Genomic DNA, 19683 nt, shown 5'->3' on the forward strand with positions numbered 1-19683 from the left:
ATTCGGATAAATGTCGCATTCGGGTAAGTGTCAGTTCGGGTAGATGTTACGTTCGGGTAGCCGTCGAATTCGGGTATTTGTTACATTCGGGTGAGTGGAATTCAGGGAGATGTCTTTCGGGTATCTGTCTTCCAGGTGAGTGAGTTTTCGGGAAAATGTTACACAATCGAGGATTTCCATACCAGCCGCTGCAAGGAAGCATTTTTGCACATATTCAAATACTCATGTTTTTATAACACAAACATATCACAACGAATCAAGCTTTTGAGCTTGAGCTTGGGTAGACTGTACAATTCGTAGTTGCTCTCCGTGATTGACCTGAACCAACCAAATTGCACAAAGAACCCACAGAATGACGCTTGGGACTAGCAAACCATTCTCGTTGTGCAATTTTCGGTGGTTCGATATCACAACGAATCAAGCTTTTGTGACAAAACGAAACGTCTGTTTCCTAGAAACCTTAATTCCTTCTGAAGATTCTCATTCATTAGGAAACTTCGAGACTGACGCAGAATAACATTATAGATTTAAAAAAAATTGTGTGTGAACTGAATTTTTCTTACAAAACTGTCGCAAAAATAAGTGAACGTGTTTGAGATACTTGGGAGAGCCATCTAGAATTTTTGGGTTTGCCAAAAGCATAAAAATTCTACGAGAATAGAAAATTTAGTAGAATCGGTATTTCACAGATTGTTTGTACTTTTCATTATAAGAATAGATCTTCTTATCAACACAAGTTCTTCAAATAAATTCGGTTGGTAGACGCAGTTCTACTTGTGATTTTACTAGTCTCACTTAGTCTACTTCGCATTGCAAAACATCCCGAGTGATAAAACATTGGGATCAAGATATGATTGTTCAAATCTATCGCTAGAGTTTTTAGCCAATAAGAACCGAGACTTCTATGAGAGAGGTACTATGAAGGCACTTTTAAAATGGCAACAAATTTCACAACAAAATGGTGCAAATCTGACTCAAATCGGACAATCCAAAGCGTTTCGAATTTCACGCAAAAAAAAAATTCTTTTTTCTCAACATAATATACCGCAGCGAAAGCTGATGCTTGCGATGTGTGACCTACGTGAACAATGCGACCATGTCCTGGACATCACCCCCTACATTTTTTTCCTTCTGAAAATTGATGAAATCGATGGTTGACATTCTCATTCAACAAGATGGTGCATATCCACGTTAGATTGTTTCCTATTAGTTCGATGACTCAGTATGTAATATGCCTCAGCTTCTGGTCAATGGTGTGTGAATTAAAACCATTGGGGTATTTTATTTGGGGCTATATTAAGTCTAAGATTTATGCCAATAAATCAACAAGCAGTTGCCATTCCAGTGAAAACGCATCACTTCAGCGTCATCGAAAATTGAAGCATGCGTATATACTAATCCAAAGTAAGTTGCGGTGGTCTACCAATAGTTCGTTCAAATCGTGAATGGCATTGAGTTTTCCTCTCAATGAAGCTTTTACGTATCATTTTTGGACGACATTTAGATATTCTATTTCAATTTTAAGTCTTATTGCTCTTATTATGAAATCCTTTATTTTGATTATTGTGAAAGATGTTTAGGTATTTTTTTGAAATTTGAAATTCAAATAAAATTGGAATCTCATGTCCAGTTCTCTGAGTTAAATTGAGTTCAATTTCAGACTCCGAGTAATATAACAAATTCAAATTCAGATTAATGTGCCAGATTTTTCATGATGGATTGGCGTGGTAAAATATGTGTAGTATACATTATCTTTCAACACACCTTATGACAGCCATTACCAGGATATTGGAATTGGAAACGATAGATTATCATTTTCTGCATACAGTGGTGTAACCCAATTTTGAAAAAATTGACGCTTGGTTCTTTTTGGCAGAACACCGACCAAAATCAAGAATTGATTGAAATGCATGATCTTGCTTACCAAAATCATCATCTCAATTCAAAACCACATTACCACGATGGGGTTATGATTTGAGGCTGCATTTGGCTTTTTATATTGGCATTTGATAGTTCGAGATATAGAGCGAAGGAGTGCCTCACAACCGCATTTCGATACAATAGATGAACAACCAATCAAGCTAAATTAGCTCGACGTAATCTAAAAACCAGACCTTAAGGTGAAGGTGAAACGAAGCCATTGTAGTACACTCTGTCCAACTTCTATAAAACCACCTTCATTCTATTTCGTTGCAACACAAACAGTTAGAATTTCAACAAGATACATTCATACATTGTTGTTCATTGTACTTAAATATGATAATTTCAGCTGTCCAGTTTCTGTAAGACTACTTCAAAATTCATAAGTATTATCAATGAAAAATTCAGAACAATCGGCTGATTTACATGTCAATAATTGGCAACCTTGCCATTTCAACTAATAACCTGAAAAAATCGTCAGTGAAGATAACCTATACATTGAAGAACTTTTCGTTATGGTATATAGCAAAATGTATTATGTTGGGAACATTCTTTGTCACAACAAACCATGTCCCACTGTAGGTTCATGTGAGCTTTGGGAAAACTCAGACGTCTTCCGATGTAAGATGGTGTAAGATGAGGAGTTTTAACCTCTCAAGCCCTCTTTATGTGAGGATTTTTAACCAAAACTTGAAGAATTGTCACCCGAGTAACATTCAAATTAAAATCTTGCTTTATTTACATAAGCTCTCTCCTTCTTACCGTATCCTTGAGGATTCGCCAAATAATTGAGCAATACTTGATGAGTAACTGGTCTTATATAACTTGACACTTGAAAAATACAGAAACATTCGTTTACGCTCAGCGTTTGCACACACACACATATGAAAATATTGCAGTGTATGGTAGTCAGCAATACCTACACACTAGAATATAAATTGAAGCATTGTTTGTTTACAATGACACAAAGCAGCAAGATCTTCACCTAGTCTTGTAGAAGTTGGACAGAGTGTAGTATAGGTAAAATCACGTGTAAAAAGCACAACGTTCGTTTTGGTTTTGGTAAGTAAATAGATCAATTCACTTATCAGACTGTGTGGCGCTTCACTGAAACGAGCCTTAAGACGCGTCCACATTACGCCAATCGGCCTTGGCCGCCCGGTAAAGCCGCCTAAATGTGGACGTACCGCCCGGGCTTGCCGACGTGCCGAAAACCGACTCGAAACAAACCGAACCCAACCCGAAACAAGTGGGTCCGGTTCGAGAAAGTCGAACCAAGACAAAACGAAGTAAATTATCGTTGACGACATTGTGCTTCGTGTGTTCGTGACGGCTTCGTACATCTGATGGGGCTTTGGCTTCGTGCACCCGATGTGGCGTCCACATTACATAACGAACCGAATATGGTACCGGCCGATCGGCATCATTCGGCAAAATGTGGACGCGCCTTTAGAATACATTTGAAAAAAATTACAATTGAATACTAAAGTAAAATGTAAGAACGATATGTTCCGATTAACAATTGCAAATACACTGCGTTTCACAACTATAGAACCACTCATTTTTTTGAGTTTACAGAGATATGTAAGAAGTCGGTTGAATTGAAGTATATAGTGTAGGATATAACAACTATCTTCATTTAAAAGACTGGCCATTTGAACTTTATTGTTGTGTCCAGGCGCGAAACATTCAAAAAACAAAAATTCTAGTGTTTCATAATTATAGAACCAGATGGGAAAACTCTCACTCCTTCACAAATTTAACGTCAATTTCACATGAATTACAATAAGTTTCTGATTCGTAGGTCATCTTTAGTTCTCAATCAGTACAAATAACCCATTCGGGGTGGTTTTGACCAAGCTGCGCCATGTTCTAGTGTGTATCTCGTTCTACGCAGAGGATACTGCTCGTCTAAGCTCTTCATATCACTCATACTGCTTGTAAGCTGTATCTACTATTCGTAGGATCACTCCTCACAAGTTCTTGATAGAGTTTTGATCCGGTAAACAATCTGACCAGTCCAAAATCTGAAGCCCCTATTCAATAAACCATACCTTGACTCTCCGGATGTTATGAAATGATGCCAAATTACCCAATTATCACGGTTTTTTTTATGCAAAAACAGCAGTAAATGATTCTGAAGTACTTCATGGCACTTCTGACCGTACATTGGTGTTGATGAAAAGCTATCTGAACCAGGCCGTTTTGAAAATATTTTCCTCAAACCATCAAAAGGCCGCCTGCAAAGTTACGAGTTGAAAAATTACATGACACGTTCCGTAAGTCCTTCCAGTATGAAGAAATCCTATTCAAGTTGGATTTCTTTTTATCAGAGAAGTTCTCCTGAAGTAGTGAAACCCATGGCCTTAGGTACCACAGACCCGCAGCTTTGGAGATGAGATTTTTATGGTTTGGGGAGAATTTTCTCAAAAAGGCCTGGTTTAGGTAGCTTACCATCAACACGAAGGAACAGTCAGAAGTGCAAAGAAGTACTTCAGAATCATTTACTGCTGTTTTTACATCAAAATCATATAATCCGGAAGGTTATGGTATAGTTTAATAAATAGGGGCTTGAGATTCTGAACTGGTCAGCTTGTTTACCAAATCAAAACCTTATCAAGAACTTATGAGGAGTATTCGTACGAATAGTAGATACAGCTTACAAGCAGTATGAGTGATTTGAAGAGCTTAGACGAGCAGTATCCTCTGCGTAGAACGAGATACACACTAGAACATGGCGCAGCTTGGTCAAAACCACCCCGAATGGATTATTTGAACTGATTGAGAATTAAAGATGACCAACGAATCAGAAACTTATTGTAATTCATGGGATATCGACGTTAATTTTGTAAAAGAGTGAGAGTTTTTCCATCTGGTTCTATAGTTATGAAACACTGGAATTTTTGTTTTTTGAATGATTCGCGCCTGAAAACGACAATAAAGTTCAAATGACCAGTCTTTTAAATGAAGATAGTTGTTTTATCCTACACTATATACTTCAATTCAACCGACTTCTCACATATCTCTGGAAACTCAGAAAAAAGAGTGGTTCTATAGCTGTGAAACGCAGTGTATAAATATATGTACAAGGTGTATTTGCAGACGAAGTAAAATTTTGATCATACGCGATCGTAACATGAGCAATTTTATAACACCCTAGCTGACCCGGCAAACTTCGTCCCGCCCAAAATTTATTTTTCGTTATCACATTCACATTTTCTTACTAAGCGCACGTTCATGGGTCCAATCGCAGGACTGCTCATTGATTGATCTTCTAATCTACCCTTCAAAATTACCTTTTACTAACAATTTCCTAGTACTTCTACCAAAACTCTTCATCATAATATCAGATTATTTTCAGACCCAATTCTCGAAGATTTTTCAACCACTTGCAAATAATATGTTAACGGAGAAACAATGTTTGATACAGAACATATGATAGAATAAAGACAGTTCTAAATCAGACAATTACTTTCTCGAGTTTTGCTGTTATCAACACATTCGGTGATCCGTTTTTTATATACATAGAAGAATATAGAGGGATGCGTTTTATCCCATTAAAATCCATTTCCACTTTCGAACAAAAATCAATTTCGTTAGCGCAAACATCAAATGGACTAACAACGTTTGTCACTATGTAATTGTAGAACATATGCGAATTTGAATTTTCCTAATTTTTCCATTATCCTTCAGAAAATTTTCAATTGTCGTGTTTGGTTATCCTTAAGCACATCATTGGGGCCCTTACAGCCCGTTGATGAATTGATGAATTGACAAATAAAGGGGTATGTAACCACCATAGAAACATTTATTGCACCCTAAAACCTCCATATGCCAAATTTGGTTCCATTTGCTTGATGTGTCTTCGAGTTATACAGAAAATTGGGTTTCATTTGTATGGCAGCTCCCCTCTAGAGAGGGGGAGGAATGTCAATTCACCATATACACGTTTTGTGCCCCCTAAAACCTTCACATGCCAAATTTGGCTCGATTTGCTTAATTGGGTCTCGAGCAGAAATTAGAGAGGAGGGAGGAGTGTCGAGCCACCATGGTGACGTTTATCGATTCTTAAAACCTCTATATGCCAAGTTTGATTCTATTCGCTTCATTAGTTCTGGAATTATTAAGTCTCCCCCTCTTTAGAGAGGGGAGAGGAATGTCTAACCACCATAGAAACATGTATTGCACTCTAAAACCTCCACATGCCGAATTCAGTTTCGACTGCTTGATTAGTTCTCGAGTAATGCAGAAATTTATGTTTCATTTGTATGGCAGCCCCTCCTTTGAGAGGGGGGAGGGGTCTCCAAATATCATAAGAACCTTCCTCGGCCCCAAAAAACCCCTGCCTACCAATTCCCATGTCGATCGGTGCAGTAGTTCCCGAGTCCATAAGAATCAGACAGACAGACAGAAACCCATTTTTTTGGTAATAAATGCGAATTGGGGCTCTTTTAGTATTAACAAGTTCTTCCGCACAGTAACTCGATGCAGATAATTCCTTAATATTCTCCTTCATAGTATTTTTCTCACATATTAACGTTGGAGAGCTCTAAACCTTCTCTTCGTTGGCCGAGGTATTTTGATTAAATGTAATACTTTTCCGTTTACTTGTTTTGACATTAGAGGCAGCCTTGGCAGTGTTTCGGGCTCTGAAATACAATTTTCTTAACCAATGTTAATGTTGCTAAATGTTACATTATACACCCATTAAACGTAAAAATGATAATTGTTCAGCATTTCTGAAAACCAGTAGCAAACAGCTTCTCACTAACTAACAAGCTTACCTACATCAGCCGGAACAACAACAATAACCCCCAAACTACGCATACCCATACACACACCGTTCAAATAGACAAAATAAAAACAAGAAACATCTTCTACAAAATCTACACGCCACGGGGCACCACAGCCAGCCAATCTCGGACCGATGCGTGTAGACCAAAATAAGTCAATAAGGCATCCATGCTTTCATCAGCAGCATCATCACCATCATCAACATCATGCAGCAGCAGACACAGACGCAGTGTGAAGAAATCGGAAACTGCTGTTTGACTGTCCGAAAGCCAACAGGAAGAAGCAGGAGTTGTACTCCTCCTATATGTACCTGCACTGCGGAACGAACGTTTTCATTCCGCAGAGTAGTTGAATGCTATTGGGTTACATGCGCAGACGATAAGCAGGGCTGTCAGATTAAAGCTATGTTTACCAATCAACGATCGAAATTGCGATTCGTCTGGCAACTCTGGCATTACAAACGTGGGCCTTATTATAACTTCACTGCTCTGGAGTTGGTTCAGCACAGGGCACGGAGTGGACAAGCGAGGACAACCTTCAAAATGACTAATGACGAACCATTTATCTGAGCGTATCAATCAATCGTCCGCGGGACTGAAGGACTGGTTCGTTGTGGCGTAGCAGCAGATCTTCTTCACACTCAGCAAAAAATATACAAGTGGGAAAAAAAGGGAAGAAAGCCCAAACTGCATGAAACGGAGAGAGAGGGATCCATGAGGATCGCGGAGGAACCCTGTTGAGATGCGAACGGATCGACGAACGAAGAGGGACACAAAACATAAATAAAACGATCAGTGCCTTGTTATGAGTTTTCAACTTTTTGTTTTCCTCCTGTCTGTGTTCTCCGTGTGTTTCGGGAAGAGAACGCAATTTCAATAATATATTCTCGTTATTGCTCTGCTTGGGAGTTTCACTATTGGACTGGCTGACGACTGGATGAGACTTCTGGATTTCTGGTTATTCCCCTCGAACCGATCGATTGTTTCCCGATCACCCTAACTGACCTTTGGCTGTGACTTGTGCACCACAACTTTGTTGCCAGACCTTCATCTCACAGGTTTTCTTCGAGATATGTATTTTCACATCCATGTTTGAAAACATGGTTTTGTTTTTGATTCCAAAACCGAAGATAAAAAAGAAGATTTTCGGGCTCAACCGGGATTTGAACCCGGGACCTCTCGCACCCAAAGCGAGAATCATACCCCTAGACCATTGAGCCGCTTGCAATATGATCGATTGTTCGTTTTCATCATTCATGCGCTCGATATAAACCAGCTGCGCCGTCGGAAACTTGTATCGAACTTGTAGAGCCCAAAACAACATCGAAAACACAAAGATAACAACAAAAACATGCCCGCGACGAAGGTGGGGTCGGTTTTTGTCCAGCGAGATAAATTTAACAGTTTTACTGCACCACGCTCGCCTCTCGCTCTTGTGTGGGGAGTTTTGTTACGAGTGGTTTTGGTATGAGTCAATTGACAAAAATAAACATGATACTTGTTGTTAAACTTAACTTTCCAAAATCAGTTCCGACGCAAATGCTCAGTTTCTGTGTGTAGATTTTGGTAAGTCCTCAGGACCACTTCAAATGTCTTCGAATTTCTGCGTACTTCGATCACTATGCGGTTTCAACAAATGCGACAAATACGACATCATCTCGGAACACCATTTTGCAGAATTAATCTGCGCGTCGAACCAGCTGCTTTCCCAATGAACTTCTTATTGTTATGTGTTCAAACTTTCTGGATTCCAAATAATAGATTCGGTTCAGGGTTACCATATCTACAGAATTATCTGTATTTCTACGGATTTTAAAGACTTTTTAAAACCAAGAATCTATAGTTACAGATTATAGTTTTTTTTTGAGTTTTATACAGAATCTAAAGATTTTATTAAATTAACGTTCCAATACTATTTATGGCTTGATGTTAATAACATTTTTCCCAGTACAATTTCTGCACCACCACACTATTCTAATTTTTGAATTTGAATCTGAAAGAGTGTCATCTCTTTATGACATTCATATGTAGCGTGAAGTCCTGCTTAATCATGTTCAATCTAAGGTGGAAAGATGCAAAAGTCTGTGTCGCATCCATGTACGGTCAGTGGCGTACGGTCACCCCTTCCACACTAACTTTGCTCTCAAGTATTTTGGTGACACATAGATTCGCACGAGTTCCAGCCTAACTATTATCAAAATGTTCTTTTTATTTGCTTAACTTGAACATATTTCTGATTCCGCACTGAAAGCGATCATGATGTTCTAGTTCGCATGCTTGTGTATCATGAAGTGCGAATCAAGGTAGAGTTCTCTCGTTCTTGTTTGTGTCATGATTCGTAGCATGTAACAACAACCGAATCCCATTGGGGGAAATGATCACTGCAAAGTCATATTTGGACAAAACGAAATTGATCTATTCAGTGAAACCTTCAATCGGCCAACACTGTTCATACCATTTCCAACTCGAAAATGGATGGACTCGCATTAGGGACCTGGCAACCATATTCACACCAACACAAATTGAGCGTAGGCAGCATAGAAAGGGATCAAGCTATCAATTTAGTCGAGCATCTAAAGTTTGAAGTTGGTTTCGTAAAGGGGTGGTTATTCAAACTCAAATTTTATTTCAAACTCACAGTATGATTTGAAAGCGTTCCCTAAAAATCCCACAATACGATGAACTGTAACACATCAATATCAGTCCAATGATTGGAATCGTTCAGGTTAATTTCAGCGATCTTCGACTAGACAACTACTTTCTACAGCAAGAAAAATTTCCAGTACATTAAGTCTGATCACAACCTTACCCAGAGATATTCCTTTAGTTTGCAAATATTTCTGCTCTAGATCTACTTCATGTAGTACATCATTCCAGAAGTACAGTGAACACAGAATTCTGAAATCGCAGACTGCTGGCAGAAGGAACCGTGGACTTGATCTAGTATCCGAGTTCTTGGCAGGATGGCATAGAACTTCATTGGCTATGATCAACCCAACGTAATTCGCATAAATTAGTCTCACAACATAACATAACAACACGAGTAAACAGATTCAACAGTTCAAAAAATGTCCCGCACTGCTGATTTTCAAGCAAAAAAAAGCATGTATTCCTCATAAGTTCAAAGAGTGGCCTACAATCCCTATGAATAGGGATTGCTCCATAAAATCCACCAAAACCATGATACTAACATCTTGGGCATCCATACAGCTAAGATGTAGGTTTGATTGGGTTTGAACCTTTTTGACAGCTTCGTCAGTTGAGATGTAGGCACTTTTATAGTTTTTGAACCTCGTTGATAGCTTCATCCGAGCACATAGGAAGAGATAGGCGGTAGCAGGGCCCTGGTGTCGCCCCTCTGACACCCGGGGCGGATCGTCCCCCGTACACTACGACACTGTTAAAGTTACAATAAATAAATAACACTGTTTCTTGCTAATACTTAGTGAATGTGAAGTCGCGAAATTTCATTCCATTTTGATTCAAGGGTTTATTGAAACCATCAAAATCATCAGGAGAATTTGAATCGTACGGTGCATGAACGTCACCTAGTTGAATTTCTTCAATTTTCAAGCCAAACTGCGAAACAAATCTTGAAACATTTTAACGACTCCATTTATTGCCATTGATCAATAAGTTCAATAAAACGTTCGAAACTGAAACACCCGAGATCGTTTTTTCGAAAAGCTCTCTTGAGTAATATATACCCAGAACAATTCATAAACTTCAAGGTCTCCTGAACAGACTTTGAAAATTTAGAACAGTATCTGAGGAACCTAGAAGAAACGAAGCTACAGAACTGAACGAAAGCAAACAAACAACAACTTTCAGGGCCATCTTCTGCAAGTTTTATGTGCATCTAATTAAGTAATTCCAAAAGCAGATCAAGATGGTTTTGAAAACTGTTGCATTGATAAACATTGTAAGGATTCAAGGGCTTTCATTAATGCATGAAATTTAAAAGAAGATTCCATCCTTCAAAATCAGCAAGAGCAGGAAAATGATGTCTGAGAAGTCAAATCTGAAATTTTAGCGGATAGATTGATATAAATGTCACACTGAAAGCCCAAGAAAGCATCAATGATTAATTTGCTAATCAATGATAACAAAGCTAAGATAATGCTTGAAAATTGGTTATATGAATTTAAAACAGATATCAATACAGATTATCTGGATAAAAACTAAGATGAAAAGATTTTTTCAAACCAACAACACAGATTTTATTATGGCAACCCTGACTCTGATGCGAGTTTCCGATTCTATGCCCGATTTCCTAAGTTTTCGAAATTCCACCTATAGATTATTTTATTATTAAAGTCTATTTTATTATTATTTTTATTAGAGTCATTATTTTATTATTTTTTTTTATTAGAGTCAGATTTTAGATTTCAAGCTCCAGAGTACAGATTTTAAATATCATACACTTTCCTGATTCAGATCTTACACCCAAAATTGATTTCTAGCTCATGTTTTGTCATCCCGATTTATTACATTCAATGAGCCTAAAAATAACAAAAAATGTCATGTCTCTTAAATAGTGGTACGCAATTGTATAATATACTAGCTGACCTGAAAAACTTCATACCGCCAAAATTTGTTTTTTGTTATCAATATATATGTCCAATCGCAGAACTGTTCATTGATTGATATTTTAATACACTCTTTAAAATTACCTTTTACTATAAAATTCCTAGTACTTCTACCAAAACTCGTCATTATAATATCAGATTATTTTCAGACACAATTCTCGTTCAAGATTTTTCATCTACTTGCCAATTACCTTTTCCTCCGTTACATGGAATAAATGTTTGATACACAACATATGATAGAATAAAGACAGCCCTAAATCAGACAATTCCTTTCTCGAGTTTTACTCTTATCAACACATTCGGCGATCCTTTATATAGATAGAAGACGATATAGGAGTGCGTTTTATCACATTAAAATCCATTTCCACTTTCGATTTCATGTTTGATTTCAAATCCATTTCCACTTTCAATTGTCATGTTTGGTTGGAATATGTTTGGTTGAAATATGTGTATTATTTTTATGGGGCCCCTCTCCATTCCAGAGGAGGAGGGGTGTCATACCATCATAGAAACATTTCTCGTACCCAAGAACCCTCACATCCGAAATTTGGCTCCATTTGCTTGAATAGAAATTTTGGTACAATTTGCATGATTAGTTCTCGAGTTACGCAATACCACAATCCAAAAATCATTTAGAAGACCAGAGGTTCTCAACACCTCAAAAACATTTTTCAAAACCAAAAGTTTTTCGACCAAAAGTAAAAGTACAGTTCAAAAATTTTCACACATAGTTCATTCGAATACTTTTCATTTGTAGTAAAAAGAAATCGGTCAGGCGAAATTAAAATTACAGTTTCAAGTTTGTAAAATGAGCAATTTTGATATTTTAAGTTAAAAAAGTCTCCGATTCTAAACAATTTCGAGTTATATTATTCTTATTATGTTTTCTAGCACTTAAATGTTTCTTCTGGATGATAATTCCGTGCCCTTATTTCTGATTTGATATATTGAGGATAAGATTTTAAGTTCCAAATTTTTATTCTACAACTACAAAACTCAATTGCAAATAACAAATAACTAATTGAAGATTTTGGGTTCTATGTATTTATTCAGAATTCCATAACTGAAAATCTCTTTAATAAAGAAAGAAAAACTTATTGCTGCATGAACATCAAGCTCCAGCGAATTATCCAATTAAACCGCCTGTTAGACAAATAGATTCACTCTCGTGTGCTCATGATCCTATCAATAAGTCAGTTGTAGAATTATTTCCGAAACAAAACTTTTTTAGAACATAGTCAGCTATTTAAAATTTTAATTCGTTATGCGTATTCCATAACAAAATAACAGAGAAAAAAATCTTCACCAGAGCTTCAGATTCTCACGACGTCGACACATTACGTATTCGTGTCGTGCCGCGTATTCATCCATTGAAAGTAATCAAAGCATATTGATTCTTTATTGGCAGAAATCATTTGAGAGAGGCCCGCCACGAGAAATTGCTGTTTCCAGAGTCAACCTAAGAGAAATCGATCTCAAGTGGAAGCAACGTTGGCTCAAACTGACTCGGTTTCAACAGTTTTGTGTTTTTTTTTGTTCGAAATTTACTTCCCTGCTTGAGCCTGGTTGCAGAGCGAACCAATATCACCGACCGATGGTTGTTTTATGCGATAAACGTGATTTGAAAATCGGATTGGGATACACAACCTGACGGAGAATAGTGTTTTCTGAAGTTGCAGAGCTACTTCTTTGCTGCTTTGGGATTCTTGAATAGCTGCAACGTATAGTTTGAATGTAAAACAATACAAAACTGCTATGCATTGGTTTCGAGTAGAATTTTATGGGGTCGTAAAATCTCTCATCCTTTTCACTTGGTAAAAGAGAAACGTTCTACAATTAGAATGAGTGTGACCGAGTGTTTCGAAAAAAAAAGAAATTCTCGTTAACCAACCAAACAAAATTGGTCTTATCTCATCGCCAATAACGGTCCCCACGATAAGAACCACGATAGCACACCTCCATCGAACACAGCAATTTATTGTACTCTATTTTAGGGTTTATCACACTCAGTAGCACTTGAGAAAGTTCGCAGCTGGCGGCCGAATACTCACATAAAACATTTTGCTGCAACGGCAATCCTCCCAACAGTACCAGCGCAAGTATCAGGATCCAGTGCCGGCTTCCGGCTGCGATGGGTGGATGTTTCGCGATCCTTTCGCGCGGACGTTGGCGGATGATAGCTCGCGACAAACGCGAAATCTTCGACCCGTAGGCCATCTCGTCATTCTCAACACTGCACCACCTGATCATACAGCAACATAACACATCACACGCACGTAGATTCCTCGCTATTCCGAGAACCTATGAATTCCGGCCACAGAGATGTCAGCGCTTCTGAGAACACTTATCCGATTCGTATTCAATTATTTCTTCTTTCACTTTTCCGATATCACTTAGCTGCTCTCATCTGCCCAAAGGCAGTGCAGACGATGCTCACTTGTCAAAACTGAAAACACTCTTCTCTTGCAAGCACCAAAATGTATGCGGATGATCATCACACGCCGTCGTTATGGTCGGAGATCCGATGCGTATGTTGAGCACGGGGATGAATGCTGATGCTGCCTGATCTGTAGATCTCGCAACTTCAGAACATTCACAAACACAGCCGGAGATCCTTCTCTCGGTCCGTTCGGTCTGTTCGCTCTCTCGCTGCGGGTTGTTATGGGGTTTACGAACACCGACGCACTTTGGGACCTAGTGTTGATGCAGCGATGAGCATCTGCAAAAAGAAACACAAACACACACAAACACATACCAACATTAATAAGTCAAATACGGACGAGGTAAATAAGCGAACAGAAATAACAATCAATGCCCGATCGGGCGCGCACAGTGGGAGGGTTTGTTTATGAGCCGGGTTGCATTGAAATTCGAGTTTTTTGTTCTCTCAAATTTTTCTGTGTTCGTCCCTAACTTGAAGGACGGTAACATGTTGAAAAGGAACCTATCAGCATGTGTGGAACTTTCTCAACAACACTGGGATAATTCTTTCTCAATTCGTACAGGGAATTTTCTAAATAACTTGGATTGTTTACACACATCAATTGATCGATGCAACTGATAACCTGACATAATCTTTTTCGCAATGAATTTTACCATTTCCATGGAGAAAAGCGCCTCTAGCGCATTCTTGGCAGCAGTATTTATTTATTAACTTACAATTTTGTATCAACTATATGAAATTAAATCCAATGAAACCAGTTGCGATAAATACCTAAGGGCTTAAGGGGTAGTACTCTATGAACGCCATAAAAAGTAAGTGATTTTCGCGGTGTTTTTCAACGAAAAAATAAATTACTATGTTTGATCTGATATCACAGTATTATTAGGTATATATTACTTAACAAAAAAAGAATTGGTGTCAATCGAACTGTCTCCTAAACAGGTGCAACCGGTTTGTTGAACCATAGCTGCCAAAAACTTATGGAAGTTTTCATAGTGGACCAGTTTCAACCATTTTTTTTTAACGTAATCTTGGATATATTTGCTGTCATCGTACGTAGGATTTTTTCAAAATATTGATTTTTGACGAAATGGCGACAATCTGGGGAAAAAATCATCACAATCGGAAGCACCGTTCCGGAGGTTGAACTCTCACCAGTTTGCAAAACATGGTTTCGAGAAAAACGCGTTTTAAATTTTGGATACATTTATTCTCACTCTGCAACCCCTGGACCCAGAGATGCCAACCTTCCTGATTTTTCAGGATTTCCCAGACTTTTTAGCTCGTATCCTAATATCCTGACAACCACCTAAATTTTGAGTTTTTTACTTTATCACGATAAAAACTATCCGTAAAAAATATACCGGAATTCCTTTCAAAGTTTCCCTGATTGAAAATGAAACTGTCTGAATAGAAAACTGTCAGAACAGCTTACAAAAAAAATCGAAGGGTTGTATCCGAGACACGACCGCATACGAGACACGACCGGACGTAGGACTACGAAATCTTTTTTCATTTCGGATATTATTTGCGAATACGTAGAAATTTCATTAATAACTCTTTAGAAAAAAGTTCCGGGGACCTTGAAAAAGACTTAACAGCTTGCGTGGTTTTGTGAAATCATTTCGAGAAGCAACGATTCTTTCTTGCCTTTGCGAGAACAATACACTGATTGGTCATATGTCGCAATTTGTTTCTTTATATCAATGCACGGATTGCACTGAGTATATAACGAGAGGCATCATTCTTGCAACAAGCATCAAACACGCGTCTAACAGATGCACACAGTTGCAGCGAAAAAAATGAAACATCGCGTTTATGAAAATTCGTTTCTCGACTCTCGGCCAAAACCATCAACAAAGCTAGGAGCTTGTTGCATCAGAAAAGAGCCGATGCGCACGAGAGCAAATACGAATGACAACTACAAGTATCGAAGGTGTGCTATTCACATATACAACTAGCATTCACAGCTCCAGGGGAAACATAAAACACAAAACGAGCAGAATAGCGACGTTTGTTGTTTAGGGCACAGAAAGATTCTGACAATTTTCCACAGAGTGGATGTAATTCTAGCGACAGCTTACTTACTATCCAAGGGTGTAGTTTACTTCGCAAACATTCTCTTTTCGCTATCCCCCTTCGTTGTTTCTATTCTAGCGGCTGCATAAGTTGCCCGTTATTGACAGCTCTATTCGGGAAAGCACACAAATGGACAGAACATTTTCATCAATTTAAACCATATACAGACTATGGGAATGTAATGTACAGCATATAAAACAAATTAAAGAAATTTTTTGATTCGATTGGTATCTTCTTCTTCTTCAATGGCACTAACGTTCCTAGAGGAACTGCGCCGTCTCAACATAGTATTACTTTCGTCATTTTTATTAGTACTTAGTTGAGATTTCTATGCCAAATAACACGCCTTGAATGCATTTTGAGTGGCAAGCTCTAGAATACGCGTGATCACAGTGCAAGTCGGAGGAATCTTCTTTGACGAAAAATTCCCCCGACCAGAACGGGAATCGAACGTGACCTTTTTTGTGATTTGACACACTTAATGTAAGACGTAATCCTAAGCTTCGGGCCTCACTTGTATAATGATTGGTCTTTCTTTCGATAATTATTTATTCCGAAGCGATTCACGTTATTCAAAGTATAGTGTCGACATTTATCAAACTTTGAAGTTGACGTGAAAGAAAGATTCTCTATCAGATTCAGATAATTACTTGGTGTGTTTTGAATGTTTAAAACACGTAGAGCATTTATTCCACCTGAAAATACATTATGATTCCCGTTTAATTTACATGATAATTGATAATTTACAACAATTTTGTTCGTCAAAAAAAGATATACGCGAAATAAACAACCTGAAGCTAACCCAAAAGTAAGTCTTCGACCGAAGAAACTTATGCTCTGTGACTGATGCGATTGGAAAAGAATTATGTAGAATAAGTTTCTACCAAGTAACCAGTCGAAAAATTCCCATAAGTACTGCTAGCAACTGGACAAATTGAGGGTAGTGATCCAGGACAAACATCGTCAATTAGTCTATGTGATAGGCATAATCTTCCCATCAGGTCAACACAAAACTTCATGTCTCGATAAATTACACATCCTATCTCACCGGTTATTACAACCTCAGATTATCACAGGTTCAGGTCTCTGTGAAAACATTTTAAGGGCAAGAAGTTCGATTCTATGGACGGTATGAAAAAATACCTTGGACAGTTTTCGATGAGAAAGCATTATCACATTATCTGGAAGGATAGAATTTTCAAGGTGTATGAAAGATGACGAAAGATTATGGAGCAAAACTGTGCATATACAGTTGTCTGCCTACAAAAATTGTGATTTTGTTGAAGTTACAGATTGCTATATTTGCTGCGATTTTCAAAATTTTCTGGGTTTGGGTTTTGGAGGCATCGACCAAATACAAGCATTAAAGCTTCCGTCTGCATTTTTTATGAAGCCACCCAAGCATTTTACCAGCAAGTCATCACGACCTATGGGGGTCTCCGTAGCCACATTGGTTGCGCGTTCGCTTAGTAAGCGATCGATCGTGGGTTCAAAACTCAGGGCCCTCATTGACCATCTTTGTGTTGTTACAGAATAGCTACGTCCACGCAACAATCATCAGCGACGGAGATCGATCCACGGTCGAAATAAGATCGATTCATCCATACAACTGCTCTGCTCTGCAAGACACATCGGGCTGCTGTTCTATAAATAACTCAACAATGATCAATCAATTGTCTCCGCTATCCGGTCTAACTGGATAATGGAAGAACAGAACGAAAACTCTTACGCCTATATGGCAACTGTGTAAATGTGTACCATATGCATTGGTATAGAAGGGAATACTCAAACGCCGAAAACATGGCAACTGTGTAATGTGCTAATTATAGATATGATAAACATGTGACATGTACACGATTGAAATTCGGCTCTGTTACAACTAAAATGCTAATGAGCCTAAAATAAACAAGAGGGATAAAAAAAAAGTCATCACGACTCGCTCTTCGTTTATTGGACGAATCGCCAGACGGATATCCAATCCCGTGAGCAACTGATGTAAAGGGTGTGTCACATCGAATTGCATCACGGAAAAAACGCTGTAGAAATTCGCCCAGTAGACCGATCCTTTTGAAAATTTTAGACAGTAAAATAAAAACTATTAAACAACTTTTGGCATTTTCTTTTTATTCATACTTCGAGCCCAATCCCGTATGCTCGCACCTTCCTCTTTACCCAGTCCATAAGGTTCTGTACAACGTCAGGTTGTAGTTTTTTTTGAACAGAAATCCATTTTCTCTTGAAGTCCGCCTCCGATTTGACAACTTTTGGGTTCTTCCGGAGGGACTGCTTCATAATCGCCCAATATTTCTCTATTGGGCGAAGCTCCGGCGCGTTGGGCAGTTTCATTTCCTTTGGCACGAAGGTGACCCCGTTGGCTTCGTACCACTCCAACACGTCCTTTGAATAGTGGCACGAAGCGAGATCCGGCCAGAAGATGGTCGGGCCCTCGTGCTGCTTCAATAGTGGTAGTAAGCGCTTCTGTAGGCACTCCTTAAGGTAAACCTGCCCGTTTACCGTGCCGGTCATCACGAAGGGGGCGCTCCGCTTTCCGCAAGAGCAGATCGCTTGCCACACCATGTACTTTTTGGCAAACTTGGATAGTTTCTGCTTGCGAATCTCCTCCGGAACGCCGGAGGAGATTCTCTGCGGAGAAGAACAACAGGCCCGACAGCTGACGAAAGTCCGCTTTGACGTAGGTTTCGTCGTCCATTACCAGGCAATGCGGCTTCGTCAGCATTTCGGTGTACAGCTTCCGGGCTCGCGTCTTCCCCACCATGTTTTGCCTTTCGTCGCGGTTAGGAGCCTTCTGAACCTTGTATGTACGCAGGCTCTCCCGCTGCTTGGTCCGCTGGACGAATGAACTTGACAAATTCAGCTTATTGGCGATCACTTCTCGGATCACGTTTAAACTGCTTAACTACGCGCTTGTGATCTTTGTCGCTGACGGAGCATCCAATTTTGCCGTTCTTCACCTTCCGGTCGATGGTTAGGTTCTCGAAGTATCGTTTTAGTACTCTGCTGACCGTGGATTGGACGATTCCCAGCATCTTACCGATGTCCCGATGTGACAACTCCGGATTCTCGAAATGAGTGCACAGGATTAATTCACGACGCTCTTTTTCGTTCGACGACATTTTTCCAAATTTACGAAAAATTGACAGTGAAGCAACGTGATCTATACACTCTTATCTGATTATAAGCGAAAGCTGAAGATATAATTCCTAAAATTTAAATTTCTACAGCGTTTTTTCCGTGATGCAATTTGATGTGACACACCCTTTATGCGTTATACACATTCTTAACGTGCTCCTTGCACAAAGACTAGGTCTACCACCCCCTTAACAAGGATCAGACCAAATACCAGATACATCTAAAGCTCTGAAAATAAGCATATGTTTGCGACAAAGTTAACTCCCTAAAATATCCAAAACTACTTGGTGGTGCACAAATTACATAACGCTGAAAATCCGAATATTGAAGTGTTTTGGCTTGAATCCTCACGAAGAAGTGTCTTCAATTTTACATATTCAATCCTTCAATGTTTCCAGGGTGCTCCGTAAATTAACACTCTCGTATGCCGCTGGTCTTGACGGAATACCCTCAGCAGTCCTGAAGCTTTGTGCCGATGTTCCCGATGCCGATGTAACAACGATTCAGCAAAGCGAGTTTCGCGACAAACGCGATGTTGTTAATTACCGTGGCATCACGTTATTTTGCGCATGTTCTAAACTGTTCGAGAATAATGTAAATGAATCCCTGTTTGCAAATATTATATCGATACACAGCAGCACGGTTTCTACCCAAAGCGGTCGGTATCCACGAACTTGGTGCAATTTACAGGGTGACAACGTGAAAGTGA

General features: G+C 38.9%; 1 protein-coding gene and 1 non-coding gene across 2 annotated transcripts in view; both read right to left on the reverse strand.

The window, feature by feature from the left end:
* The window catches only part of LOC129767683 (low-density lipoprotein receptor-related protein 6), a 111857-nt gene that overhangs the window by 84771 nt on the left and 7403 nt on the right, over window positions 1–19683 (reverse strand). The window contains exon 2 of the mRNA XM_055768814.1: window positions 13354–14021. Within this exon, the coding sequence (XP_055624789.1) occupies window positions 13354–13552 (199 nt within the window). The 5' untranslated portion in view covers window positions 13553–14021. The remainder of the gene's footprint in view (window positions 1–13353; window positions 14022–19683) is intronic.
* On the reverse strand, window positions 7862–7933 carry Trnap-ugg (transfer RNA proline (anticodon UGG)). The gene has a single exon. It is a non-coding gene; the product is annotated as a tRNA-Pro (tRNA).

This window comes from Toxorhynchites rutilus, chromosome 2, assembly GCF_029784135.1.
Source record: "Toxorhynchites rutilus septentrionalis strain SRP chromosome 2, ASM2978413v1, whole genome shotgun sequence".
In the NCBI taxonomy this organism is placed as follows: domain Eukaryota; kingdom Metazoa; phylum Arthropoda; class Insecta; order Diptera; family Culicidae; genus Toxorhynchites; species Toxorhynchites rutilus.